Below are 17596 nucleotides of genomic sequence, written 5' to 3'. Positions count from 1 at the left end.
AAACTGAAAAAAACAATTAAGCCATGGAGCCCGTTAAAAAAATCTTTCCAATTACCAGACGAAAGCAGAAATGTAAAGGTAGTTCTCTTTTGAGCCCTCCTGTTTGCTTCTACAAAGTCTTTAGCGCCAGAGAAGCATAATCTCTTGCGTGCAGCCTCTTTCCTTCTTTAATGAACACCGAGAGCAAACAGGCACGCACTTCTGCTTTTTGTAGTTTCTTATCTGGGAAAAGCTCTACCTCTTAGAAGTAGTTGCTTATTTGAGTCTTAACTTTAATTTTCTGACAAAGAGGTCCAGTGGTGAGTGAAACATGGGGAGAATGATTTGTTCCCAAGTGTGGAAGCAGCTGGTCAGAGACCAAGCTCTGCCTCCTGGGTGGCTTTCAGAGGTTCTGTAATCAGCGGACTGGACTGCAGATTTTCATTTTAATTGGACATTTAAATATTCTCGGTTCTTTGGAGATCTTTCCTGGGTAGAAGTGGCCCCTACACAACTTCTTTGGGTTCCTTTTGAGGTTTTTTTTTAAAAAAGGAAATTGCATAAATGTTTTAGTCAGAGGTTCACATACAAGTGTAGAAAATTATATTGGCTAAAATATCTTTCCTCACACAGAAAAACAACCCTTGATACAACATTGATCCCTCAGTTAATTTTGCAGTTTGGGCTGGAAGTCTGGCTTGACTTTGTTTCAGTAAACCCTTTTTTCCCTTTGTCTAGGGGAGGGGGAGGAGGGTTTTGTTCTGTTTGCCAGTTGAATGACTAGTTTGAGTTGCTCTTGGCTTCCTGAACACCCTCCTTGCCAGCTCTTGTTATGGAAAACACAAAACCACCAAATCCTAAAACAAAAAACTCCACTTATCCTTCCTCAAATCTGTAGACTTTTAGTCTGTGGCATTTGGTTCCTGATAGCCTCAAGTCTGTGTGACGTCCATTGTGAAATAAAGTTAAAATAGAGACTTTTTAACCTCTTATCTTTTCCCGTGGAATGGAAGCTCCCAGCATTGGAGCTTATAGCGTATTGCAAATCACCTCTAGTCCTTTGTGGTCCTTGTTGGACTTGATTTACGGTTCAGTAGGCTGTGTAGATGGAGTTAATGCTCAGAGCATCTTGGATTTTTTTTTTGTTTGTTTTTTTGCGGTACGCGGGCCTCTCACTGTTGTGGCCTCTCCCGTCGCGGAGCACAGGCTCCGGATGCGCAGGCTCAGCAGCCACGGCTCACGGGCCCAGCCGCATGGGATCTTCCTGGACCGGGGCACGAACCCGTGTCCCCTGCATCGGCAGGCGGACTGTCAACCACTGCGCCGCCAGGGAAGCCCGCATCCTGGATTTTATATCACTGCACCATGGCGTTGTCCCTGTTGAGGGAACCCCTGTGACCTTTGAATGTCCTTTGTACAAGAGTTGGTAAATATGAATCTTTGGGCAGCTCTGGGTGTTTCACATGGCAGGGAGTTCTTTCTTTGGTTTAATTTCTTTCCTGTGACATCAGCACCCGTCCCTACCCCCCATATTTCTTGAAAATGTGTTATACTCCCACGTCTGTGCGGTATGTAAATATTTTTAAAATTCTTTTTTACAGCTATACCCAAGAATTAAACCAAGACAAAGGAGCTTGGCTTGAAACTTTGCACACTTTTAGTTAATGAAGAATTAATCTGTTACCAATAAGAAGAAATAATATGATTGTTTGTGGCAAAAATTTTGTAAGACTTATTTTAATGACAAACTAACTTGAAAGCAATGAAGATCGGGCTCTGGAAGCAAATGAAGGCTTGGAGCAGAGCCACTGTTGGTGGAGGATACTCAGCACGACGGAATGAACGGAGCTTGGCAGGAAGCTGACCACTCTGCGCTGGATACAGGTACTCCGTGTCACACTCCGAAAGATACACGGTGACCGTCCTGTTCTCTGCAAGAAACGGGACCACTTATTGGGCTCCTGGGAGATCAGCTGCGGGGCCTGCTTAAATGGGCGTTTTTCATTGCCTGCCCCTGTCCCTGCCCTCCCACCGGAAGGAGCAGTGCCATCATGATGCCATCTCAGATTGTCCCCCAGCACCAGCAGGCCCATGGGGGACTCACACGGAGGCTCGAAGGTGCCGCACACTTGCGTGTCGTCTGTGAAGAACTGTTTGTTGGTTGTCAGTGAGCAATAACTTTATGGTATGAGTTCTTGTAGCGTCATGTATTCAAAATATTGAAACCACACTACACTACAGGTAATTAGATTTAGACTTTTGTTTTTAGGCCGAAGTTTGAATCTATATTTATTGTCTTTCGTATCTCGGAAATTAGAGACTTGCTATATAGACTTACCCGTGATATTTGTCAAGATCATAGCTGACTTTAAAAACAATTGTAATAAAGTTAAACTTTTTGACTCTAAGCTTTCTACCGGCTTTAGTTTTTTATGTCACGTTAACAGCCTTGTTTAACGTTCCTAAGCCATTGGAATATCGTACCCTGCTGAAAAATAATAAGAATTTTTTTTTTTACCAGCCATGTGATTAAACGTAAGTATTTCTTTGCTCAGTTTTGCAATTTGTGAGTTTCGTGGCGGTCTTTGTTATAGAATTAAGACGCTTTTTAAAGATCCTAGAGGCCATGGTGCTAGAAACTTGTACCTTTACCTAGAGCTTCTGATAGGCTGTTTCAGTGTCCTCGTTTTATTTCAGATTCTTCTTAGAGTTATATACATTTACGGGATGAAAACTTAGGTGGACACAGTCTGCACGTCGTTTTATTAATATGTTACCAAGTTTGTGAATTTTGGGGGAACTCATTTTGCTTAGTGAAACTGTTTCATTTAATAGAAGATACAGGTGAGAAAAACCAGTGGTCCCTTTTCCTTATACATTTTTATGAGTAGCTAACTTCTAGCAAAAAAGGAAGATAGATGAATGACAGAACATATGATGCCTTTCAGAGTCATGCAGAAGTAGTGACAACATGGTTGAAACATCAGAAGACCTGTGTGGTAGACAGAATTCTAAAGATGCCCCTCCAGCCCCTCATATTCCTGTCCTGTGGTGCTGTGGACTGACTGTCTGTGTCCCCCTAAAATTCATGTTGATGCCCTAACCCCCAGTGTGATAGTATTTGGAGGTGGGGCCCTTGGGAGGTGATTAGGTTTAGGTGAGGTCCTGAGGGTGGGTCTGCATAATGAGGTTAGTGTTCTCATAAGAGGAAGTCTGGTGCACTGTGTGAGGACACCCCAGGAAGGCTGCCACTCTCACCAGACACTGAACCTGCTGGCACCTTGATCCTGGACTTCCCAGCTTCCAGAATCACGAGAATGTTATTTAAGCCACACAGCCTGTGGTATTTTGTTACAGCAGCTTGAGCGGACTGAGACACCTGGTTATTTAATCCAGCACTAATCCAGGTACTGCCGTGAAGGATTTTTCAGATTTAAATTAAATTTACTCATCAACTGACCTGACCATAGGGGGATTATCCTGGGCCCATCCCAGGTGGGCCCAACTTGAGCCCTTCCAAGCAGGAGAGATGAGGCCGAAGGGGAGGTCAGCGAGATTTGAAGTGAAGGGATTCGACCTGCCATTGCTGGCTTTGAAGGTGAAGGGGTCATGAGCCAGGGAATGTGGAAACTGAGGAAACCCCTGGCTGACAGCCAGCAAGGAAACGGGGACCGCAGTTTTACAACGACATGGACCTGAATTCTGCCAACCTGAGTGGGCCTGGAAACAGATCCTCCTCCAGTCTCCAGCAAGAATGCGTCACCCAATAAGAGAGGTGTTGGACTTTAACCTACAGAACTGGGAGATGGTGGGTGTTCTTCAAGCCACCAAGTTTGGGCAAACATGTTACAGCAGCACAGGAGCCAAAAAAACCAATGGATTCTCATCCTGGGCTGGTGCACTTAACTCATCCATCCTGTGACCTTGCCCGGGACACTCAGCCTTGTGTGTATAATCTGAGATGGGGTCGAGGGAAACCATACTAAGTACTATACGTGAAGGTACCTGGAAACCCGCAACAAATTGCACCAATGTATGAAAAGGGAAGATGGGAAAATTTGGGAAAACGTGATCATCTCACTTTTATTTCCTTAGTCCGAAACTTAGAGCATCATTTGTTTTTATTCTCCCTTTGGGGGTATTTTTACTTGCTTGTTTTATTATCAGAATATCCGTATATTAAAGCTCCCTATAGTGGATTCCCTGGCAGTCCAGTGATTAAGACTCCACGCGGCATAGCCGGAAAAAAAAAAAAAAAGCTCCTTAAAAGTATAGAAAAATGTTACGAAGCCAGGGGGGAAAAGACCACTATGGAGGCAACCATAACTAACATTCGGGCCTGTTTCTTTCTATTCTTGCTTGTGATTTTCTCTTCACGTAGTTGAGAGCATACTGTTAAAGCAGTTCTGTATTGTCCTGTTTTATGTTTCACCTTGCATCACATGCATGGTTTTTAATGGCGGTGTAGTATTCCACCACGTCATTCATCCAGTCGTTTGTGTTGAACGCGTGGCTGCCTTTCGCTTCTGTTATCATCGATGCTGCGCTCACATCTTTATGGGAGCAGAATTTTTAGATTGTTGAAAAAATAAGTGGGGATAAAGCAACTGGAGAATGGGCCTTGCTAAGGAGGGTAGGGTGTAAACTCTAGCTGTGCTTGGAGTCTAAAGGCAGTGGAGCCACCGAGGGGTTTTAACCAGGGGAGTACGGGAGTCAGCCAGGGAGGCAGGCGAGCGGGGGTGTCTGAGAGGGAGAGGGAACGGCAGGGACGGCAGCACAAAGTCGGGGAGGGTGATGACAGATACGTGTTCATAGCTTTTGGCTTTGGGAGGTAAGTGGTGATCATCAAAAGCAGTTTCAGGAGAGTGGTCGGGCCATTAGCCAGATCGCAGAAGGTAAAGGAGGCGCAGAAAGATGCAGGGGCGTAGCTGCTGGGGAGGCCTGGCTCTGGGGGAAGGAGGGGAGGCCGGGAGGAGGCGGGTGGTCTGTGTGTTACCAGGTGGCAGGCCTAAGGCACCTGAAAGAGAGTGTGAAGAGAGGGGCCAGCTGATAGGCTGAGACTGCAGTTCAGAGCAGAGACGGGGAGGGCTTTTCTTTTGGACTGGAGGGAAGGGAGCAATGGGGGATTAGATTAGGGTGACTTCCTCGGGGCAGAAGTCTGGGGGGGATTTACTTTATCATCTGGTTCTTTCCCCCCGTGAAATCTCTCCCCTTCTCTTTTAAATCTTTTCTAAATTTGCTACGATAAGCATATAACGTATCTTTTTTTTTTTTTTAAGCATTATTTCTTATCCTGTGACTAAAAGTGAAGTTGTGAACTCCAGCTTCAGGCAGCACGGCAGGTCAAAGTGCACCGGGAGGGGCAGAGCACCCGGAACAGTGGGGAAGGTTTGGAGCAGCCTGGGTGGACTGGGGGGAGCCTGCCTGCCCTTCCCCTCCCAATTTCTACCACTCCTGTATTTCAACCGTCTTAGCACCCTCCTCTCCCCTTCCAGTGGTCAGCCTACCCTCCCCCCACCCCACCCCTCCCATAGCAATCCCGTGTCACTGGGAGCATCCAGCCCTCCCAAACCCAGTTCTACTGAATGGAGAAAATCACCACCCCCGCACCAGGGGAAGTGCTGCCTGTTCTTGGTTCCCGCTTCCTCTGGGCCCTGAGATGCTCCGCAAGCAGGAAAACTTAAACTCCTGCGAGTTGAATTTGGGAAATCCATCTTCCTATCGTTTCATGAGATAGCAGCCTGCCATTTGCCTCTCTCTAGTCGTCTGACATCTTTCCCTCCTGCGATTCCTCAAGGATTCCCCAGCAGCCGACCTGTGGTTTAGCTGCATGTCTTCCTGGCTCTCTCTTGTCCCCTCCACCAAAGTGACAGGCAGGTGGCAGGTGGAGCACAGACTTGCCGGTACCTCTTTCAGAGACCAAGAAGCAGTAGAAATTGGAGCTGACTTTCTGGTCCATTATCAAAGCTTCTGAATTGGATTTTTTAAAAGCTCTATAGTTCCACACTGAAATGGAGGCCAGCTGCCCTTTCCTCTCAATACCGGCATTTAGGGAGGGAGGGAGCGCGCCTGGCTAGAGTGGGACGGGATGTAACTGGGTGTGCTCACCGCTGGGCCCTCAGGAAGAGCGGCACCCACGTGCGATTGCCTGAGCGACTCTTTATTGAACAGTACATTTGCAAGAAGATAAGGCAACAAGGCAGTATCTGTACAGTGTCGCTAGCATTTACCCAAGGTGAAGCCAGGAAACACGTTCATGTGGTTTCCACGGGCGTCCCCCCCAATCCATGCACGAACGCTAGCGGTGAAGTCTGGGAAGGTTCGAGGCAGGCGGCGAACAGCTGTGCTGTCTTCCGTCACCGTGGGCTTGCAGACGGGACCCCCCGTTTGGGTCATCACTTCAGCTGAGCAACAGGAGCGTCCCTTCAGTATCGTAACGCTCAGTTTATAAGACCAGACATGTGCGAGGACTTGAGACACACTGTTAACCAATCAGTTTTATATAAAATCTGTCTCTTATTTAGCCCAAATGAGAGATGTGCTTCTCACCTGGCCTCTTCAGGTGCCTTCGTGATGCAGCATATTTTTCCATTTTACTCAAGGGAAATGGTAACCCCTGGACAGCTCTTTGGTACATGTCACAACTGTATTTTTAAACTCAAAGTTGCTTTAAATATTGCTGGCAAGGACCTTATGTCCTTTAAGGTTTGTCTGAATGTTAAATTAAGCTCAGCTGTTAAATACCTCCCTGCATTTTTTCCTGATTTAATATTGTTATAAACAGGAAAGTGTGTAAAAGGAAAGTGTATCCTATGTACAGATTGAAGGTTTTCTCTAAGTTTTTCAAGGGTTAAGTGACTCGCTTGCATTTAGTACGATTATATGCAAATCTTTTACTTCGGTATCTGAAAGTTCTGCTTTCTCAAGCAGATAGTATCATCATTTTCAGCTCTAATCATCAGTTTAAGTAAATGTTCCCATAAGTTCAAGATCCAGATAAAAAGTTTCTCTGTGGATGCTTAGTCCGTGGCTGATTCTTTCATGAGAAGTCTTCAGGCAGATCAATTATAACCTCAAAGTACTGAAAAACACAGCCACTGTGGGGAAGGAAAAAAACCAAATCAGTTCAGTGAGCATTCTTAGAATTAAAAGGCTATCTGAGTACCTACAGATTATTCTGGAAGATTGACTGTTGTACGAGAAAAGCTGATCAAGGGTTAAGATATCAGAGTATTAACTCACATTTTTTCTACCTGATTTCTAGAGTCTAGCTTTTTACAGGGTCGTAAATCTGAATTAGGTGGTCATGAATCGTATTACAGGGTTGACTGAAACACGTGAAACGTGGAAAACACGAATTAGCATTTCTGTATCCCTGCCTCAGTGTCACATCAGAGGTTAGTTTGGATAGCCCTTAAACAAGTGGTTTTCAACCTCGGTTCTCTACTGGAGTAATCTGCGAACTTTAAATCAGACTCTAATGAAATTAGTCTGGGATGGGCCTGGACATCAGGACTTCTGCAAAGCTCCCCAGGACTGCAAGCTGCAGGCAAGGCTAACAATCGCTGCAAACTGAAGGAGAGGTCTTCTTCTGTCGCAGCCTCAGCGAAAAGAGAGTTGAGTGTGGGGAACTCCAGGGACCTGTGAAAGGCGAGGCTTAGGAAAGGAGGGAAAGCCGGTGGGTGAGATGTTTCTCAGAGGAAATGGGAGGATGGTCTGAGTAGGCTGGCCGCATAAAATAGTGGGAGGAATGAGATTTCCAGCCAGAAGGATAAAGGGGGCTGCAGTTTCCCAAACTTCACACGTGGCATGTTTAGGTCCCAATTGTATTGCCTCTACCTTAGACTGCAGTCTCAGGGGAGGGTTATTTCCTGAGCTACACAGAGTTTTAAGCAAGTTAGTGTTCTTTGGAAGCAGCTAAAACGTATTTTGCAGTTGGCTCGCGTTACTTTAAAATGCATTGATACCAGAGTGAAAGAGCTATTTAGTTGCTGGCTTCCTCCAGAGTTCGAAATTCAAGGGAAGGCGGCGCCAGTCCCTCACCCTCGTCCTTCTTACCACTCTGCTCCTCTCTGGTCCCTGGGACTTGGTCATTCCTACCCAGCACTGGCCACCCAACCCCAGTCTCTGTAGCCTGTGTTGCTCTAAGCTCAGTTCCCCCTTGGACAGAGGAAATGCAAGCTGGAGCCGGGCAAGGATGAAAAGTAAGCCCAGCTGGCTTCCTTCTTTGAAGTGAGAGAACTTTCTGTCTTCGGATGACAAGAGAACATTTTTGCGCTTTGCTTTCTGTGGAATTGGCATGCCAACTGAATTTCGAGTGATCGTTTCAGAGGTGCCCATTGCTGGGGTTCCAGACACATGAGCACAATCATTATATATGGTAAGCTTATCTACTATTGTTATTTTATTTTAAAGGTGGAGGAAGTAGAGAAGAGTAATTTGTGCAGAAAGTATTTTAAGTAGATCTAAGAATGACAGCTCTTCCCAAGACCCACTTACATTTCATCCACAGGGTTTCTTTGCATAATAAGCGTCTTCTCCCGTGCATGCTAATCAGCAGGTCATTTTTCTAAGAGGGATTCTGCAGCCACCCTCTTCTTCTTTTAACCTTGTGCTATTCTCAAGGCAAAGCTTCTGGGAGGAGGGACCAGGTGTGTTTTCTTGGACTCGAGAACCAATGGGTAGTTGGGAAATGACTGCCAGTAGAGGTGCACTGTGGGATCTTACAACAATTTACAGCCTGACCCTGACAGACCAAAAGCCACAGATCTCTGTCGCCCAAGTAGCAGCCCTTCTCCCCTCCGTCCCCTAGGAGTAGGGGCTGGGAAGCTGCTGACTTACAGAGATAAGGTCAAGCTGGATCATACCAGTATCCTCGGGGTCCAGCCGCTTAAATATCCCTGTGGAGGCAGAAACGGGATGTCATATAAGTGAGCTGCAACAGAGGTCACATTATCCTTTTCCCCAGCCTGGCAGCTGAGTTCACTGAATGACACAAGTTACGATTCCTTCCCTCTGTCCCCAAATTAAAGAAGGATTTTCATTCTCAACTGGACAGACACGTCTCTGGCTCACCCGTGAGGATGGTTTCACCCGTGGGGAAAGGTAGGCTGCTTTCGTACCGAGACAACTGAAATGGGCCTTTACCCAAGTGGGCACTTACTGAATAGTGTTTCCAGTCGAACCAAACACCTAACAAAATTGTCAAAATCGATGACGAGCTGGTCATCTGCGAACCGAGCAACGATGACTTGGTGGAGCTGACAGGGCATCTTGAAACCTGCAGTTAAATGGACATGCAGACCAATTGCCAAGTGTTCGACTGCACCCTGGGGCTCTGTTCATGGGCTCTGGACCCGGAAGATGAGTTATGATGGCTTTGGTCCCCTGGCTGCTGTGCTGTGAGACTTTTTATTTTGCAAAGCCAGTGCCTTCTGCCATTGCTTCTGTTTCCACACTGTTCACCTCCACCCTGCCTCTCTCCTTTTCTTTTGGTTTTTTTTTTTTTTGCATTTTAATATTTATATATTATTTATTTAGGCTGCTCCGGGTCTTAGTTGCAGCATGCGTGTGAGATCTGGTTCCCCGACCAGGGATTGAACCCAGACCCCCTGCATTGGGAGCGTGGAGTCTTACCTACTGGACCATCAGGAAGTCCCGTCTCCTTACTAACATGTAAGACTTTCCTTGCCTGTTCCTACTTTCATGGTCAGGCTATTTCATGCTATCGATCCTACCTCCTTTTCTGTCTGTCTTACGCTGAATCGCCTTGGAGACTAGATTCTTCCTGGATGTATGTGGCAGAAACTGTTCATGCTAAACTAATATGAATTCTCCCTTTTTCCATAGTTGTAGAATTTTTAACAGGCCATGGCTGCCTAGAATCAAGGCTGCCTTTCCCAGCTTCCCTGGCAGCCCTCTGAAGCCTTGTGACTAAGTCCTGGCACTGGGATTTGTGTACAGAGTGACATGTGCCCTTAAAGGCAAGGAGCCCCTCTTTCCCTCCTTCTGTCAGCCCATTGCTAGAACGTGGTTGTGGTGACAAGCTGTCCCCGTCCTGCAGATACGGGTGACGATCTAAGGGCTGGTGACACAGTATGAGAGAAGGAGCCTGGGTCCCTGACAGCAGGAGACACCGTCTGGCCTTGGATGGCTTGAGCTTGAATCGTTATGTGAGAGGAAGGTGTATCTTGTTTAAACCACTTATTTGGGGTCTCTGCTGCAGCATTACATCCCAACGAATAGACAACCTCATACTGTCATATTTGTCCCCTAAGCACACCAGTCTCCCACTCTGCTGGTCTCCCACAGCTGGTGTCCCTTTTACTGACATCACGTGCTGCTAAGGACTCACCCAAGGGTGGAACTGGACATCACACTTCTGCCTGACCAGCCCTGCACCCGAACGGACGAGGGCAGGGTGTGTGGGTCTGCTGAAAACTGGCTTTGCCTGCGACCCACTGGGGCCCTTGGAGGGAAACTGAGATTCCAGACGGTTTAGAGGGCAGAGCGTCCTGGACTCCATTTCATTTTACCAATTAGTCTTTAAAAGGCGAATGAAAAGGATGTGTTTGTACTGAACCAGCACCTACTCCATTTCATAGCTTACCAAACTTTGTATCGTATAGAATAAGTTTTCACATATTCTACAGATAAAAGAAAGAAAATACAGTTAGGAAGTGTTACCTGCTTCTTCTAATGCTTTCCGCATCTCATAGGAGTTCATGGTTCCGGACCTGTCCACGTCGATCTCCCGGTAAATTTTCTGAAACACGCAAAATAGTTAGAAAACCATGACCCAGAAGGTGGCAAGTTACCTCTCTGTGCTGTGTGCTAAGCGGGGCTGAAGTTCTTCCAGCTCCATGCTTCTAGTTTGGCCTTGGAAGCATCACCCATGTTTCTGCCTTAAAGAGTACTTTGCCTCTCCATGAGCTAGTTTATAAATACGCCCATCAAATCACCTAGCCAACTACACGAGCCCCTGTTATTATCTTCTGTAATTTTTGTACTTTAGCTGTCAAAAACCCCAACTACAAGCGGCTACATGGCCTTTTCAGGACACTTGATGGTGGCTTTTAGATGACCCCGTTTCCGGTCAGTAAGGCAGGGAGTAAACCACGTCACTTGCGAAGTCTTTGTTTTTCCTGTTTGCATTTGCCCAGCCCTGTCTTCACCCATTCTGAGCTCCGTTATGAGTACAATCCCCTCTGCTTGGAGATGCTCCTCCACCGTCCTAAAGAGCTGCCGCGTCCAAAAGTATGTGCATGGCGCGTTGCCCACACAGACCCACCGCCCCTGCCGCCCGGCCCTCCTGGGCTCTCACTTGGTATTTCTGAATCTTGGTCCAAAGAATGTAGAACTCCTTCAGACCCAGCTTGCCACTCCCATCCGACTCCCTGCAGTTAAGGAAAGCTCCCAGAGTCTGGGTTCACGTGGGCCGTGGCACCTGGTTTGTCCTCTCCCCTGGAGCATCTGGTAACCACAGTTCAATCACGAGAAGCTCTCGCAGAAGGACCCTTTTCCTGCACTTCACACTGGCTAGACCTCCATCTGAGGGCTGGTGGAAGGGCCCAATAGAGACCTGCTGGTTCCCCGACACTGTGTGCTGATGGGTCTGGGGGTGCTATGCAGCTGGCCCCAGTTCCTGCTAAGAAGGAGCTGTTGGAGGATATGCAGAGGCTTCAGATGGCTTCTAATGGCTGCGCCCTTGCCCATTTAGGGAGTATCATTATTTCTAAGAGGCCTTCTGTGAGGGGAGCTACACAGCAGGTGCCATGAGCCCACCAGACGAAACTTCATAGAAGCTTAAGCCATCCAGGCCATCCTTGCCCAGCGCCTCTCAGTAAGCAGCAGGGACAGCAGAGGGATGATGAGTCGGCCTCAGGGCCGGATGGTGGCCTGGGAAGGAGCCAGAGCAAGAGGAAGGAGAGTGCTCTTGGAGGGTGGGCCCCTATCTTATGAATCAGGAAGAAAATCATGACTGGGGAAAGCATTCACATTGGAAGTATCATGGTAGGGACTTCTCTGGTGGCACAGTGGTTAAGAATCCATCTGCCAATGCAGGGGACACGGGTTCGAACCCCGGTCCGGGAAGATCCCACATGCCGCAGAGCAACTAAGCCTGTGCGCCACAACTACCGAGCCCGTGTGCCTAGAGCCCGCGAGCCACAACTGCTGAAGCCCGCGCGCCTATAGCCCAGAAGAACCATTGCAATGAGAAGCCCGTGCACCGCAACGAAGAGTAGCCCCTGCTCGCCGCAACTAGAGAAAGCCCGCGCGCAGCAACGAAGACCCAACACAGCCAAAAAAAAAAAAAAAAAAGTATCATGGTTTAGGGACTATTTCCCTAGAGGTAACACATCCAAGCTGCGCTGGGCAGAGAACAGCGGGCATGCTGTCAGGAATTCCCTGCAGGAACCCCTCCGCCTGTGGCATCTCACATTCCCTCAGCTGAAGTCCCTCGAATTCCCTACTAAGGGAGGTCAGCGCTGACAACGGTCCTACGCCTCAGCCAGTAGGGACAGCTGGCCGCTGTGCAGGGGAGGAGGCCTGTGTTTGTATCTTCCCGGAGTGAAGTTTCAAACTCTCCCAGCCTCTGTCCTGCGGGGCCCATTAAAGGATACATCGAGCATGTCAACCATGATTTTGCAGGTCTCTATGCTGAAGCCGTCTGACTTGATATCTTGGCCTAGGAGACAAAAATAAGTGTGACAGGAACATCTTCTAGAGCAGTACTGTCCAATACAACCTTCTACGATCGCAGAATATTCCATATCTGCACCCTCCCATGTGGGAGCCACTTAAATTGTTTTAAATAGCTGCACGAGGCAGGTGGCCACCATACTGGGACAGTGCAGAGGCTGTGTGACATCTGCCTGACTTCTCTGTATATTGGCCATGGGCATACGGAGTTATAATAAGTGCTTTTTAAATAAGTAAGAGAATGCTAAGAGTCTGGGCCTTGAAGTGTTCATAAGATGCAGAGTCACCTGTGGAGAGAGCGGGGGCCCCGCCTGTTTATTCTAGGCAGGGCCCTGAGAGAGGAAGAGGTTTACTTAACTGCCTGTCTGCAGGCATTCAGGGGACCTCTGTGTCCCCAGCTGGGTTAGCCAGAGGGCCAGAGCCTGTCCGCAGCCTGTGCTCTCCTAGGCGAGTCACTCACTGGTTGAGTCCCGTCTAGTTGGTGGTCGACAGGTGGCGTGAGAGCCTTGTCACAGATGTGAGTCTGTTCCCACAGCCTTCAGGGGAGCCCACCCTTTTCATCATGTCCTTGTGGAAGGTTAGGACGTAACCTGTCTCAGAGCTGCTGTTCTGGGCTCTGACCCCGTCTGGGGTGTGGGTGTGGGCTGTGCCTGGGGCCCTCGGGCAGGAGTCGTCACTGGGTGTGGAGCGGGGAAGGGTACCGAGCTCCGGGGCTCGGGTGAGGCTACTGCCGCGCCCCCAACAAGCAGCAGCAGAATCCCAGCGTGGCCCGATCCCTCCCCTCCCCCTCCCCGCATCTGTGCAGAAACAATGGGGCACAGTGTCCCTGGGTTCATGACAACCACACAGCTTAACAGGCTGTGACCTCACTCGTGCCTGGTGGCCTCGAGGGTAAACACCATCTTCTCATCACCCCCAGATTGGAGGAGGGGCGCCGAGGACCAGGGTCCGCCTTGGGGAAGCCCCACCCTGGCCGCTGGACCCCCTGGCTGCAGCTCTGCGAAGAAGCTCAAAGGCAGCCTTTTGTTTGGAGGCCCCTGGGCATGGATCGGTCACACGTGGTTCCTGTGAGGGACCACATGCGTGTCGTTCACGTGCACTGTGATGGAAGACCCCACTGGCCTGGATCCTTCTTTGGCTTCAAGAGGAGGATTTTTATCTCTTGGGGTTGGGCCAGAGTGAAGTCCACGGGACTTCTGGAGACGATCCCAGGCTGACGCTCAGCCCTGACAACATACGCTCTGGTTTCGGATCCAGGCTGAGAACTCCTGATACCGTACAGACCCCTGCTCAGTGGACTGCTGTCTTATCACAGCAGCACAGTTCTGGTGCTAACTCGAGGGGGAGAAGAGCAGTGTGTGGGGGTGCTTTCTCCCCACCCCCTGCAGCGGTGATCAACACTGGGGAGGTGGACGGTCCATCCTTTGATATTTTTTGCTTAAGAAACAGTTTCACCTGAAAAGGTGCGTGAGGACCATGGCTCTCCAGCTCCTTCTCAAGTCTCCACCCAGTTCTGTCCGTTCTGTATAGACGCCCATCGGCCTGGGCTGAGGGCCGTCACTTCTGGAGCCTTGAAGCCACTTGCCTGGCCCACTGGCTCAACGGAAGTGACATTTCTCCCATCAAGAACTGGCTCGACCAGGCTCCCTTAAACACACATTTGGGAGATGAGCCTTTTTAATGCCACCCCCTTAGCTGGAGTGGAAGACGGACCCCTTATTTTTCCATTCTGGCTCATCAGTGAGCTGTCGTCACTCTGTCAGTGGTTCCCCACTAAATACGGCCAGGAATCCAGGGAGGGGATGCTTTCTGGCTCCCATCACGCTTTTTCTTAGCAATTAATCATCATAAGAGTCACCGTATATACGGAGCCCAGGCTTTGTTCCTACACATCATCTCACTTAAGACATTCAACCACTCTGAAGAGGTTAAGTAATAATATGCCTATTTTGCAGATAAGGAAGCAAGAGTCAGGGAGATTATCTAACAGAGCTAGTAAGTGGTGGAAACCCGGATGTGATCATTGACCTCTAGACTCCAGAAACCTCCGCCCTTTTTTATCACATCGGGGAGAACCTCCTTCATCCGGTTCCTTGGTGGTGACGGTGGCGTTTAAGCAGGAGTGGGGGTGACGGTTCAGCCACAGCTGCTGAGCCGGGGAAGGGGAAGGGTCACCGTGTCCCCTCACGTTGCAGAAGCAGGATGAGGGATGTGCGAGGGGTGGGTACTTACGCCTTGCCAGAACTCTTCTCAGGATTGTCTGCAACTCAAAGGCAGAGATCTCTGCATCCTGCGGAGATGCAACCAGAGCGTCATTATTGGCTCCCTTGGGGCTGCGTGAAGCGCGGAGCAGCGGACGTGTAACGGGTGTCCACTCTGGCTGAGCCCGTGAGGTGCATTAGAGCTGGGGCGGGGAGGGGTCTGTGGGCGTGCATTTCTAACAAGTCCCCGGGATACGCTGCTGCCACCACCCCCCAGGCCGCACAAGGAGCACAGCCACAGCCCAAGTTTCTGATAGTGTTTTAATGCACAGCGTGCTCCAGGCAGAGTTCGTTCGCCATTGCTCTGCTGTAGAGAATATGAAGAATAAATTCTCCATTCTACCCACGTTTGTGGTCTTTTGACTCAGTTCTCTATACCCTTCCTCGCACCCAGCATGCCTTCCTCTCCCTTTAAAACCCAGATCTGGCTTCCTGCAAAGCTGGCTGGGACCGGCTGTCTCCAAGGATTGGCCCAGCACTTTTTCTGTGGCCCTTGATGTCACAGCTCCTCAGAAGTGGTGTGGGTACCTCTGTTCACTTACACATATTGTGTAACTGGGGGGCAAGCCCCATTATTTAAGACCAAGACTGACATTGTGCGTTCTTGGGGTGTGTGTGTGTGCGTGTGTGTTTCAATCAGTGGGGAAGTATGTCTCTACGATGCCCCCTCCCTTAGAAACCAGGAGGGAGGGAGGGAGGCAGACAGGCGGGCGGAGGCATGGGGCAGGTGGCACCTGCTTCAACTCTGATGAGGAGGCCCAGGTAAGCCGATGGTGGACACTCGAGAGAGCTAGTGTGCTCCATATATGGAGGAGAATGACTTTGTTTGGAGTCGTTGGAGGAAGAGGCCTGCTAACTTTGTAGCGGACGGAAGCCTAGATGCCTGAGGGATTTCTTTTTTAAGGACAGGGAAGGCTGACACTCTCTCTGTTGCTTGCATCCTTGAGACTGAAAACCCTCCAAGTCCCCAAATATTTTCGTGGCAATCAAAGAGAAGGGGTTGAGTTCCACGTCTCAGCTGCAGTGGCACAGAGCAAACAAAACAGCCACAAGGAGAGGCCCAGAGTCCTCAGGCAGGAGGATCACAGCCAGAGCCGACCCCCGACAGCAGAAGCCCCTGGCGACTGACGTGCAGAGGCCCTGGGGAGGCCTTGGGTAAGGAATCTGAGCGGAAATCCCAGTTATGTTTGTAATTCCTCTTTGCTTTTTGTTCAGTTTGTTTCCTTTCCCCCCCTTAGACTGAAGTCTCCTTGAGGGCAAAGATGGTCTCTTCCTTTGCGTCAAGCAGGGCGCACAGCACAGAGGTTTGGGGAGCACTTACCTCTCCTGCCAACTGGGCAAACAGCCTCCTGAATCCATCATCGATGTCGTCCTCGCTGACATCAATCTGGAAGGTGAGGCACAGAAGTGAGACGCAGTGACCAGCGGGTGCCTGCTCTCCCTTCCGAGGTGGCCTCCCCCGCCACCTCAGTTACCCTCTCTCCCTCGCTCAGGCCTGAATTCTAAGGTTACCGGGATTGAGACAAAGGACAGTGTGAGGAAGGAGTTTTTTTTCCAGTTAAAACACATAAGAGGGACTATAAACTATGTGGGAAGGAGTTACACTCTAATTTCTCACATAGGCGTCTTCTCCAACATTCCACCAAAACGGCCTTTTATGATCTAAGTAATGGGGACTCAGAAGTGTAAAGACGAGCTGGCGGGGTCTCGAACGACTCTGAACGTGGCGAGAGCACAGCCGTGAGGCCCTTGGAAATGGCTCCATGTCTCACTGAGTACACGGAGCTTCAGCAGCTGAGGAATAACCATCATCAGGCCGCTGCGGGCACCAGGACAGGGGGAAGAGCGCTCCTTCCCATCTGTGTGCTATCCTTCCTCAACTCTGGACGCTTAGGTTGGGTCTGGAATTCCTGAGTTGCAGTCCTCAAAGCCCTCAGGATTTACCACTGAATCACAACTCCCAGAACTCTAGGGAACCTGAGAAATCTTGTCATGCAACGTTTCCATTTTGTTGATGAGAAAACTGAGGGCCAGAAAGGGGAGTGACAAGACCGCCCACTGCTCAGAGCAGCCTGGTGTCCCATCCTCCAGGCACCCCGTGCGTGTGGGCTACATCCAGGGGACCGTCCAGCCCCACGCAGCGGCCACAGCCGGTGCAGGAGGCGCTCTCGGACTCCCAGGCCAGGGCTGCACCCTAGTTTCAAGCTCTGCTCGTGAAATCCTAGGGGCCTCCTGAACCCTTGGGGTTATTTTCGGCTCCACCGCTCCTGGGTTGTTCAGGACAGAGCGGGTGAAGCTCAAACAGTACAGTACCTCTTCAAGGTTGGCCTCGATTTCGTCGTCGACAACTCTGGAAACAGAAGGAAACTACGTGTCACTGAAAAGGGAGCGTTGCAGAAATCCCGGCTAAAATGAAACTGCGCTGTTAAACCCAGCATGGGGTGGGCACAGGGGTTTTTTCTGCATCCCAAGTTTCTGTGACAACACATCCCCTACAGCAGAAATTACAGTTAGAGATGATCCAAGGAAGTGTCCTGGCTAAAACAACTTGAGAGTCAGAACTGTTTTGTTTGCTAGTTTTCAGTCTTCATCGAAGAGCACAGGCTTCCCAGGCTCTACGGTGCTGGCGCTCTGGCCTGGAGGGACAGCTTTTA

General features: G+C 49.5%; 2 protein-coding genes across 2 annotated transcripts in view; one reads left to right on the top strand and one right to left on the bottom strand.

Annotated features, from left to right (window-relative positions):
• Positions 1-2381, top strand: part of TP53BP2 (tumor protein p53 binding protein 2) — a 66744-nt gene extending 64363 nt beyond the window's left edge. Inside the window, exon 18 of the mRNA XM_082658263.1 lies at positions 1581-2381. Within this exon, the coding sequence (XP_082514389.1) occupies positions 1581-1622 (42 nt within the window). The 3' untranslated portion in view covers positions 1623-2381. The remainder of the gene's footprint in view (positions 1-1580) is intronic.
• Positions 2382-6123: 3742 nt separating this feature from the next.
• CAPN2 (calpain 2) overlaps positions 6124-17596 on the bottom strand; it is a 62617-nt gene continuing 51144 nt past the window's right edge. Inside the window, exons 13-21 of the mRNA XM_082655937.1 lie at positions 17256-17292; positions 16264-16329; positions 14914-14971; positions 12603-12667; positions 11303-11371; positions 10666-10744; positions 9143-9259; positions 8821-8879; positions 6124-7076 (exon numbers count right to left, since the gene is read on the bottom strand). Of these exons, the coding sequence (XP_082512063.1) occupies positions 7053-7076; positions 8821-8879; positions 9143-9259; positions 10666-10744; positions 11303-11371; positions 12603-12667; positions 14914-14971; positions 16264-16329; positions 17256-17292 (574 nt within the window). The 3' untranslated portion in view covers positions 6124-7052. The remainder of the gene's footprint in view (positions 7077-8820; positions 8880-9142; positions 9260-10665; positions 10745-11302; positions 11372-12602; positions 12668-14913; positions 14972-16263; positions 16330-17255; positions 17293-17596) is intronic.

Source organism: Grampus griseus, assembly GCF_964374135.1.
Source record: "Grampus griseus genome assembly, chromosome: 1".
NCBI classification, from domain to species: Eukaryota; Metazoa; Chordata; class Mammalia; order Artiodactyla; family Delphinidae; genus Grampus; species Grampus griseus.
This window is presented reverse-complemented; position numbering and strand designations above follow the sequence as displayed.